The sequence below is a fragment of the Buteo buteo genome, chromosome 5 (assembly GCF_964188355.1).
Source record: "Buteo buteo chromosome 5, bButBut1.hap1.1, whole genome shotgun sequence".
NCBI lineage: Eukaryota > Metazoa > Chordata > Aves > Accipitriformes > Accipitridae > Buteo > Buteo buteo.
Window position 1 is genome coordinate 52,439,025 of NC_134175.1, and position 11,829 is coordinate 52,450,853.

An 11,829-nucleotide genomic window follows, 5' to 3' on the forward strand; every position below is an offset into this window, starting at 1 on the left:
CACTTTCACAATACTGATGACATTTCAAACCATCCAACCGTCATCCCACTGAAAAGCCTGTATCCTTTAAAATGGTAACTCTGAACAACTTCTGTATGGGACATCCATCCCATTAGGTACTACAGTAAGAAAAGATAATCACATAGTGTTCTGACACTTCTTTATAACTCACCTGGGGACCATGCAAGGGAGTTATATTTGCAAGAAGTACTGCCCTGGACCTTCTGTAGGAACATCATCAAGGGGTCACTTTCAGCTTTTCAAGTAGTGTAATCTGTTTTGTTCCCCATCCCAGTTCCATCCATTGCATATAGATATATATACATTTTATGCTATCAAAGAGAAGTGTGCCTTCCTCTGAAAAACACTTAATACAGAGTATGACTTGTTTCGCAAGATTCCAGTGGGACTTTTAAACATACTTTTGTGCCTCTTCTTTGGTTAAGGAAAAAAAAAAAAAGATGACATTTTTCCCTTTATGACAGCTAAAGGTACTTCTACCAGACTTGAATCATATATGAACAGTACTGCAAAAAAAAGAAAAGCAGTACCATAGGACAGCACAACATGCACTTTTTGGGATCACCTAATCCAATGATGACTACAATAAAAAAAGAAAATCCATTTCATTTTAAACTCTTTGGCAAATTTTTTACTGTTTGCCGACACTGTAATTTGAAGCTCAATCCATAGGCCCCAATCCATTACGGCATCCTCCCTAACTGAAAAATCATGTGAAAAACAAGCAATGGTCTTAAGAGAGAGTTTGCTTTATAAAGTTGTGGTGAGCCAACTGTCTGATGGATGTTACAGCCATACAGGTAACAACGGAAAAGAAGTTGCGACACATTGGCGATGTCAAATATTAGTACTACTGTCAACATACTGATTCAGCTTTACACACTGGTCTGAACAGATTGCAATTAACCTAAAATTGAGGTATAAATATACACAAATATGTACAGTACACGTACAGGAAAATATTTTTGCATTTGTAACATCAGTAACCTTAAAAATACTGGAAAGTTGATATCTATGCCATTGATTTGCTTGCTAATTTACTGGAATAATGAAGCCAACATCTTCAACTAGAGAGGACTACAATGGAATAATAAAACTCAAAATTAAAAGCTCCTTCCTCTCACTTCATCTTCACCATGCTCGACATTGGACTGTTCTGAGTGGCTGTATCTTGAAAAGAAGGTTGATCACAGCTTTTAAACACATTCTCAGAGGAAAACAAAAAGGAAACCAAACTGGAGCTATCAATTGCATCTTCCTTTTTGCTGAACGGTCTTAATTTATATACACGTATGTGTGTGTGCATCTATGTAGAAAATAAAGTTGAAATCAGTTCAGTATAAATACATCTAACCCATTAATTCTGCCACTGTGAAGGTAATCCTGGGTACAGCTCTTTTTAAGCAATGTCTGTGCAAAGAGGTCATTAAAAATCATCTGATCTTAAGTCTTGACATCATCCATTCGAGTCCTTGGCACAGTCTGTAAACAAAAGAGATAATTTAAGGAATACATGCACTTCATAGGATAACTTCAAAGAAAATTCCATGGCACCAATTTAAATTCTTCCCAAGAACTCTGTAATTCTGACTGAAGGCATTGTTTCCAGAAACAATTCACTCAGAGTGCAGTATTTCCTAGATCGTATTATGCAAGCTACTGGTGAGAGACTTCAGATCCCAGCACTTCAAGACATATACTGAAGTTATCCCTAATTATGATTATTCTTAATAAACCAGAACAGGTTTTAGGTTATTTCCACCCCTGCCCTCATTAGGCCCAAATTGTATTAAGTTTTATCACTGTGAGGTGAGACCGTGGATTTGATGTGCAAGTTGGTTTTCAGATCACACTGATCCTAAGTCAGTATGTTCTGAGCCCAAAAATCTTTAAGCATAAGGTTATTATTGACAGGAGAGGAATGTGTGTTAAAACCAAACGCCACAATAAAAATACCAAAATAATTCAAGATTCCCCTCCTACAGACAAGGATAACTCTTACCCCTCTCCAGTTAGAGCACAGCACGCCTGAATGTGCCACTGGTGATCCTTAATTGAAGTTAGTTTCAGAAACTGTGATATTTCAGCTACTGTCATACACTCTTTAACATCTTGCTTGTTAGCAAAGATCAGCAAACCTGCTTTTTTTAAGTCCTAGGGAGAAAGAAGAAAAAAGATGATTATAAATCAGCCCTCAGAGGCAAAAGAAGTGATACCAAAGCAGAGAACCTTAAGCCCTAGCAAAAAAAACCAACTAAACTATAAAACCACTACAGGCCAACTGACATGTAACTTCAGAAAATCCTTTGATCCAGCAGACCAAACGTCCAATTTTTGCCTACGATGATCTGTAAAACCAGGTAGAATATTTTGTTGTGCTCCGTGAGGATCAGAGGCACCCTGTATCTCTTGTGTGTGCAGCTGCAGTAACACCACACACCTCGAACAGTCAAGGCCTCCTGTTTAACCCTGACCTTCCAGGTCATTCCTGCCTGTGTATCCAAACCAACCACTGCATTCTCCTGAGCCTGGCTTTTATCCACACGCCACACTTTTATGTATTACCACACTGTTAAGATTGATTTTAGTCCCAAATTAGCAGACTGCGCAGCAGTTCTTAGGTGGGGCAAGAGTGGGTTACCCCACCAGAACTTTTTAAGCACTGGTAAAACATTGCCAAGCCTGACTGCAATAAGCGCCAGCAGCGTGTGTGCTGGCACCCAGCCTGGCAGCGTGGCTCACCAGAGCCAGAAGTACGCTCTGCCTGCGCAGCAGCCCTCTGCGAGGGAAATCCCACCGATTAAGAAGCATTCAGACTGCCACTGACAGCGTAAAGCAAGATGCAGTAATATTTTATTTAGAGGATACACAGAATTTGTAGAAAATCATCACTTACACTGCTTTAGAATCAAAGGATGGACATCTACGTGAAAAAGCACATTGCAATAGACTTCTTTATAAGGCCCGTGCAATACTTAAAACATCAGTCCTAACAATTCAGAGAACAGCAACTCTAGGGGCAAGCTTATTGTATCTCAGACTGCTTGGAATAACACTAGTGCAGGCACATATTACTGAAAATCTGTCCCTCCGAAAGTAAAAAGGTCTTCCCAGGAAGCCGCGACAACTCATTCACCTAAATGCCTATCAGACATGCTAATTTTTACAAGCAGTAATATTAATTCCCGAACGATCTACTGGCCAGAAAATAGTTGGAACTGACCCGGGCAACTCATTTTTGCCTTAACAAAAATGCAATTGAATTGGTTAGCAGAAATAAAAGATTTTCAAGGACTGCAAGGAAAACCTATTCTAAATAAACACCTGACTTTCATCTCAGCTTTTATGTATTGTTCTCTTCAAACAGCATAGCATCTGGAGAGTTAACAGAATATACTGAAAACATCCTGTTGTAAAACAATGGGCACCTTTACTGTTAGATGGGTGCTTTTGGAGCACAGAAATAGTCTCCCAACACGAAGCGAGGGCATTCATGCTGCTTGGAGTTCCAGACTTCCCTCATTTCAAATTCAGTTTAACAACTTCTGCATCTTCCTTTATAGATTACAAAACAGAAGATGCAATTTTGTTTAGCAACCGCAACAGACTGAAGAGCACATTTCCGAAATTCTAATTATGACAGCAGCAGGCCCAATGGCAACAGTCCCTCCATGCCACATTTAACATTCCACCAAATCAAGAAAGTCAGACCTACTTTATTAGATCTTATTAAACATAATTTTCATTTAAATACCCAAAATTAGAAATTCAAGACACTAGGCAAAGCACTTGTTTTTCTCAAATGCTTCAGATTACCATGGTCACTCAAAGGAAATACAGAGGCAGTCTTTGCCCTTCCTGCAGTCATCTACTAAACAGTGGCTACAGTTTAAATATAGACATAATATTTTGGGATACAATGCCATCCATTTTATGCACATCTTTGTATTCTGACACTTACATTTGGAAGCTCAGTGTCATCTCATACAAACTGATCCAGTTTCCACTGAACTCCTCTTACGAGTCTCAGCAGTAGCCAACCTTATACAAACACATCTTTAGTAAAAATCAGGGTTTTGGTCCTGCTGCACTGCATGGCTAGATTAAAGTCTTTGGGACATTCAGGTCATGCAATAGGTGCTCCTTGGCTTACACGGCAGTCCAGTATTTCTGAATCACATCCAGACAGCTCAGTTTTAAACCTGACACAGGGTTCACTTTTAAAGAGGGTCTTTACAAGTTAGCGAATTATACTCTCATTCTGTAATTCCATGTACACGTAGAATGACGGCTACTATAGCTATGGGCAGTCCGTTTCTTCAGTTTTATAGCTGGTTGCTCTAAGACATATTATTAAGGCTGTATCTGTTTCACCATGAAAACAGAAAACATCAAGCAACCATGAAGTCATCAAAAATAGTAATTAAGTTGTTGGAGGAAACAATGTTTTTTTAAAATAATCTCATTCAGCTATTAACATGGATTGAAGTATAAAACCCACAAAAGTCATTTAAAGGTCCTGACTTCTGTTTCACTGAAGTACTCAGAAGTTGAAGAGCTATTTTTGTGGAAGTCCTCTTCAGTAATCTGGTATTAATTTACAGCTTTATTGCGAGCTTCACAAAAGACAGAGCCTCTAGCAGGAACAAGACAGCTCTGATACAGTACTACCCACAGCTGGGAGAATGTGACTGTTAATGTTTGCCTTGGGCTTCGCTTGGAGAGGCCTCTCTCCATTCTGGTCTGTCTCCAGCTAGCAGGCATAAGTGAGAACTTTCACAAACAGCTTGCAAATCTGCTTCCCTTAACATATATCATCCAGATCTTACCCACAATAAATAATAAAACAAAGAAAACACAGGGTCTACTCACCTCATGTGCTAACATTTTATACAGTTCTTCTTTAGTCACAGAAATTCTCTCTCTGTCTGTGCTGTCCACAACAACTATCACAAACTTTAAAAAGTTAAAAGTTAGTCAGAGAACAAACTCTATCTTTCTGGCCGCACACTTGTCAGCCAAACAGATTACTGTTCCCATCACATTATCTAGACAGTCAGCTGGATTATCAGATACCACCCTATTCCAGATACACTTCTCCCAGCCAGAGCGTGATTACCTGTAGCACTGGTACAATTGACAGCTTATGCCGTGGCTTGTATACAAAGGTAGCTCTGACACATATTTTGGCTTTCCGTTTTCCATTTTCAAGTGAAAAATTTATACTGAAAGCAAGCGTTTCTCTATAATCCTGGATCTGTTTTTGTTCTTTGCTTAGCACAACTGAGGTAGCGCGCAGATCCCTCAAACAATTTGTTGCAGCCTTAAAAAGGTAAATTGTATCAGCTTTCTCCCTCTACTTCCAATACTAACATGCAAACAGATATTTGCAAGGGATTTAAAAAAAACTCATAAGCTTCATAGTTCAAGACTATACATGCAGATACACATCATAGCATCTTACAGGGAAGCACAGGAGAACAAAGTTAATTATTATAAAAAAACCTTCTTTTTAAAACCACATTTGGTAACACATAGGAAACCTTGATTTAAATAATTATTTTAATCAAGTTCAGTATATGTGCTGCAACTTCATTGCTAAAGAGCTCTTAAAATTCTTGGGGGTGCTTAAGTAAATTGGTCACGGGAGCTTGCAAGACAGAGTTCCCACAGTCTTGAAGGAAAACTTTTAGGCTTTCAATCTTACTCCTGAGGGGTTAGACAGGTTTTGGAGTACCTGTTACAGAGATAGAGCCATCATGGTCCACAAGGGAGGACCTGTGAACATGGGGATCTGCAATACCGAGACAAACTGAGTACCCACCCTAAAGGCCACAGATCCCCAGCCACAGAATCCTTACAAATTGTTTTTAATTGCAACTCCATACTATGCATCTTGCACAAGAAACATAAAAGCGAGCTGTACAACAGCTTGCTAAGGAGGAGACTTCAAAAATCAAAACAGGAGTACCCTGAAGTAGCTACGGTAACATTCAAAGCACAGTTAACACAGCCCTCTGGAAGCGTGTCCGGTACAGATCTCGGGTACACTGCACTCCCTTCACCAGCAACGGTCACACCAAGTCTTTCAGCAAGGCATTCATTCTCACCTCAGTGTTTGTATAGTAGGTGTTCCACGAAGACCGAAGAGACTCCTGCCCTCCGATATCCCACATCAGAAAGCGCGTGTTGTTAACCACTATCTCTTCCACGTTACTCCCTATGGTGGGCGAGGTATGCACCACTTCATTCATGGAGCTGCAGGGGGAAGAGAGCAACTCGGTGAGAAACGGCAAAACCTGGCAAGTTACCTGCATTATTGAGCGTTTTAGGACTCCAAATTGACCTACTTCTATCAAAATTAAAGTTGATGGTTATTCTGAGGTAGAAAGCTTAGTGGGACAATTATAGCGAACACTCCTTATGCAGCAAATAGAGACAAGGTTTGACGGTGGAAGGCGAATAAAAATAAATAAAAATAGCGTTAAAAAAAGGACTCAGTGAACTATGTAATAATTGAATTATAGAGCTGAGAGAGCATTCATGAACAAAACTGTATTATAATTAAATCATAAAGCTGAGAGAATATTTGCTTCAGAAGCTGTTTTAAGCAGTCAGCTTTTCTTTTTCCAGGCTGATTTTGGCACGCATGGGAGAGAGCAGTTGTTTTGCTTCAAGAATGTGGTTAAGCCACAAGATTTCCAAGGTTGCAGAAAAACAGCTCATCATCCAGCTCCACCAAACATACTACACCTCGCTCTCCTTCCAGTATAGGCCACTAAGAGCTACTTTCTTCACAATTCAGTTGCTTTACGTCCAAACTTCCTCCTCTTCTCCTTTCAGCACAGTCCAATAACACTACTTTTTGGAGACAAATGCAGACATTAAATATTTCAAATGTCTTGTTTTAGAGATACTGAGTGCAATTTTGTCATTAAGACCACCAGTTGCACATCAATAGTGATAACCAAACGTGTACCCTGGATACTCCTGAAGTTCAAATTATTTGAAATCTGCTGTCTGGGATATGCAAAAAAAATTAAAAGTAGCTTCAAGGAAAATGTCAACCATTTTCAAAGAACTTAATTATTTTTTCTTCTGATGATATATTTTCTCATTTTAAATGAACATTTCTTGAACCTTTAGCAGAGCTTTCAGTTAACAATGACAGCAATTTAAGACTTTTAACAGTGCTAGAATATTTCTTGAAGAAGATATGGAAGACCAAGGAGATAAAGGGATGGTCCAGTGTTCTGAAAAGGAAACCCAGTTACCCAGTGTCTTAGCAGCATATAACAAGAAACCTTTTCACCACACACATTTGAAGGCAACTATATAAGGGAAAGAGAAGGATTAGAAGAAAGAACCATAAAATCAGATTAAGGATAACAATGATATAAGAAGATGCCTGTGGCCAATTTCATTTTTAAAAAACAGGTTTTAACAGAGTTCTTTTAATGCTTGGAAGAGACATATCATGAATCCCCTTTCCTTGACTGAACCTGCAGCCTTTCGCATTCAAACTGCTGGCATCTTGCAGTTTGCGATACGATAGGTGGATTTTTCCCTCCTCCCCACTGAAACAAGGTGAGCATGAAGCTTAATGGCATTTCTAGACACCTGATCACAAAATCCTACTGCTACCTGAGGGCAGGGAGGGAGGGAGGAGATGTGCGTACCAGAATGGGAAGAAATGAAGTGTCTGTGGAGCTGCTGTGATCTGTTAGAAGACTCACCACTCCAGTGTCTGCTGTGACCCTTCACAACATCAAAGTAACAGCCGGTGCACTAACCAACACTAGTTGTCCTGCTAGTTATCTCTGCCCATCTCTTATTAAAAGAGTTAAACATATTCAATCATGCTCAGGACACTCATCTGCCACAAGGAAACGGTAAGAGAAAAAATGGGATATGCACAGATGGAGGTAGGGTTTAAGGAGGAGTCAAGCGGGAGGAACAGAGTACAGTGCTCAGAGAGGCCTGTCAAAGCGGCAAACAGGGGAAGGGGAATACAAGAAGAGAAAAGGGGAAGTCCTGTGGAGCTAAAACGGGTATAAAGGAAAAGGAGGCATACAGAGATCCACTGTACAAAAGGGAAAAGAAAACACTGAGACTGCAGAAATAAGAAGATGAGAAGAATCATGAGACATTTGTGGAGGAAGTGGAAAGACACATGCAGCATTAAAATGCACTGAGGACAGCCCTCAGCTGCAGCAGTTACTAGTCTTAAAAAATATTCTTCATTCTATTTATGCTTTTTAAAATCTCTCACTCCCGATTTAAATAATGACAACCACCTTCATCTTTTCACTTTCTCTGCAGAGTGTTCTAGGGCATAAGTGGCTGGAAATGCTGCATGAGTTTCACGTTTCAGAAAGGCAAAAGCAGACCATAATTTAACAAAACCCAAACGTTTTAAGAAAGCATATTTTAAGTGTAGGATTGGACCAGTATGGCCACATCACTTAACAGGAATTATTTCTGATACTGACTCAGGAACACTTCCTAGTACCAGACTACTTCACATGAGAAATCACACAACTGTTTCTGTTAGAAACAGACCTTGAGTTGCTTGTCCCACCTAGAAACTTCTGAGTCTGTGGACAAATTGGTACCCTTTTATCAAAATGCAGCTGAGGACCAGAGATATGAAGCTCATTCAAGTTTCATGCAAACCAGCAGCAAGGTTAATGCAAGACAAACAAAAGTCAAAGCCACTATTAAAGGCAGAAACTGCATGACAGCATGGGCTGCCACGAGCTGCAGAGCTATGCTGTCCTGGGTTCAGCCAGTGCTCAGCCTTCCTCCGTCATCCCATACCACAAACGATATGAAAGTACATCTCGGTACACAGGACACAAGTCCTGGCAGGGAGAGGTCAAGCTTCACTGCTTTGCTACTCACAGAAAAATTTGTTTACTATTTTCACGCTGCGGCATGGATCGGTTTAGCAGCATTGTCCTGTGGCCAACCCTCAACAGAATCATATTTTATGGAGTTGGCAAACAGCCTACATGGTGACACCAAAGGCAGTTGTGATTAAGTGGTAATAGCAATGTAATCCGATAAATAAAAGCTCTGAACAAAACGTTATTCATATACCAGACAAAATACAGACCTTTCCAAATTCTAAACACACGCTTTGACCCACTGACACCTATACTGTTCAGTAATCTTCAGTGTAATGCTCTCAAAGTAAAAACTAACAGGGAAAGCAGCAACAGCAAGTCAGAGTAATATATACAATGCCCACCTTGAAATACACGAAACATCATCTGCAGTTCATACTTACAATTGATAAAGAATGGTGGTTTTTCCTGCATTATCCAGGCCAACAATGATTACTTTGTGCTCTGAAATAAAAATATCATTAGTAAGTCACATAGTTAACTTTGCTATCACGATAACAACTGTGTTATGAAACAAGGTTAGTGTTGCATTTTAGTCCAATTTCCTAAACAAACACTGCCAAACTTCAGGTGCCACATTTCATGGACCATACCTAAAAGTTCATTTGTCTGTGGAGGTGTACAAACCCGTGTACTGTTCTGAGCAGGTAAGTGACTGTCAATTTTTCCCCATCTGCACATCTACAGGAACAATTTCTGAGAGACTACATGTGGATTTCTTCCTTCTCTAAACTGCTAGAGCAATTTCACACTGGAATCCTTTCCCAAGCTTCTACACATTTTTGCAGATTGTAACAGACTGTACTCTCTATTCCCCCCCCAACTACAGCAACTCTCCAGAACACATGCTTACATGTTTAATGTTCATTTCCAAGGCCATACTTTTATTACGACCTGCAACATCTTAATCTCTTTGCAAAGAGTTGTTAAAAACCACAGCAACTTGCACTGTAAGCAGGGTGATCCACCTGTCTCCCTCAGTGTCCTCTTTTCCCTTGAGCAGGTTTGGAACCTGGAGAACAGATTTGCCTACGAATATTTTACAGTACGCATTCACCCAATTTAGTTTTAGATGAACCAACGAGGACTACACAAAACTGCTCTGACACATACCCGAACACATTCTGGAGCTCAATGCCAGAATCAATTATTGTTTCTATTTAGCACCTTCTTTCCTATACATCACAAAATTGAATTTGAATTCTACAGCTGGTGTTGTCAAGCACATTCAAATTTATGATTTCCAGGACAAGCGAGTACTGCCTGCTCCCAGCTATATTACACAACTTTTACTTGCACAAATAACCTTGGCTTCAACAGGACTATTCATGTAAGTAAAAGCTTTGTGAGAAGGGGCTTTCTCCCCCCCCCCCCCAGTGGTCCACAAGGGCAACAAAAAGCCATTATAAATCTGCCCAAGCTTCAGACGACCAGAGATCAATTCCTTCTGTTAGCAAAGTACACTTGCATTGATTTATCACAGAGGAGAGAGGGAGGGGATAGGGGTCAGGTAAGTGGGGTTTTCTTGGTTTTATCAATATTGTGTGGTTTTGCAGAGTTGTCTTATATACCATCAAATATAAATTCCAGTTTTAATAACTTTGCATAACAGCACAATATTGTAAAAATATCTGCTTACCTGACCCCACATAACTAGGAACTTTTGTTTCTGGTGTGATGTTGCCAGCATAGTGGATGTTAGGAAATCAGCTGGAACAGAAGATCTGAGGTGGGGCTGGATGCTACAAGACAAAAATATTTTGTTGCATTTGCACTAAGTGTTAACGGGCATATCATTGGGACATTCAACGTGCATGTGTAAGCATACTGAAGTTCACTCAAAATCAAATTTAGAAGACCTTATAAACATGGGTAAGAGCATCAGCATGTGATTTATAGTTAAAGTTACAACTCTGATTAAAACCTTACTGTAAGGAGACAGGCGTTACGAATAATATTTACTCCACAAATGAGCAATTTTGCCAGACAGGGAGGTTTATCGCTCAAACCCGTTAATAAAGCCTACTCTGCAGACGACAAGATGAAACTACACGCTACCACGCAACACTGCTGTATTCTTTCGGTACCCGTTAATAATTTAACATCCACCTTCCAGGAAACGAGCTTCCCCGTGACTTAGAGGACGCAAAAAAAAAAAAAAAAAAAAAAAGGTTAAACCTCCCTCCACAACTTTTCGGGCCGCAGATTGTCCTCCCGGGCCACCCCCCCCCACACACACACTCCGGCCAGGGCTGAGGGGAGCGCCGCCACCTCGCCCTTTAGCCCCGGTGGCCAAAGCTGTGGCGGTTTACAAGGGCTGGCACCCATTCCCTCCCCAACCCGGCCGTACCGAGCCCTCCCGCCTCCCCCCCAAAGAGCGGTTTCCCAAGCGGCGAGCACCCGTCCCCTCACCCCGCCGGCGATCGCCCTCAGGCCCGGCCCGGCACCTGCGCGGCCACAGGGCCTCCCCCGCCGCCTTGCTCCTCACCCTGATGGTTGAACAGCCTCCATATCCTGGTGAAGAGGATCCCCATCCTCAGCCGGGGCAGCTCCGGGCCTCGCCGGCTCCTCAGCGCCTACTGCGGGGTTACCCCGCTGCCCTGGGCGGCTCAGGGCCCGGCCCAGCTCCCGGTTTGTCGGTGAAAAGGCGGGCTAGGGCCTCGCCGGGCCTGCTCACCCTCAGACATCGCCAAAAACGACGAAGACGATAACCCGGCTGGGTCTTTCACCTCACCGCTTTAACCCGACCCGGCCAGACCGCCGAGCGGGGACAACAACCGGCCGCCACCGGCGAGCCCGCGGCCACCGTAAGGAAGGCGGAGGGAGCGGCGGGAGGGGGGGAGAAGCGGAGGCGGGCGCGTCGCTGTGAGGTAAAAGGGGCGGGGCGGGCGCGGCGGCC

General features: G+C 41.8%; 1 protein-coding gene across 1 annotated transcript; it reads right to left on the minus strand.

The window, feature by feature from the left end:
- Window positions 1–849: 849 nt before the first annotated feature.
- ARL5A (ARF like GTPase 5A) lies at window positions 850–11,750 on the minus strand. Its single transcript, XM_075029072.1, is given in 8 exon segments — window positions 850–1,503; window positions 2,024–2,175; window positions 4,894–4,977; window positions 6,132–6,279; window positions 9,314–9,374; window positions 10,570–10,621; window positions 10,624–10,672; window positions 11,419–11,750. Coding segments are annotated over 8 exon segments (618 nt in total). The 5' UTR covers window positions 11,442–11,750; the 3' UTR covers window positions 850–1,454.
- Window positions 11,751–11,829: the final 79 nt, after the last annotated feature.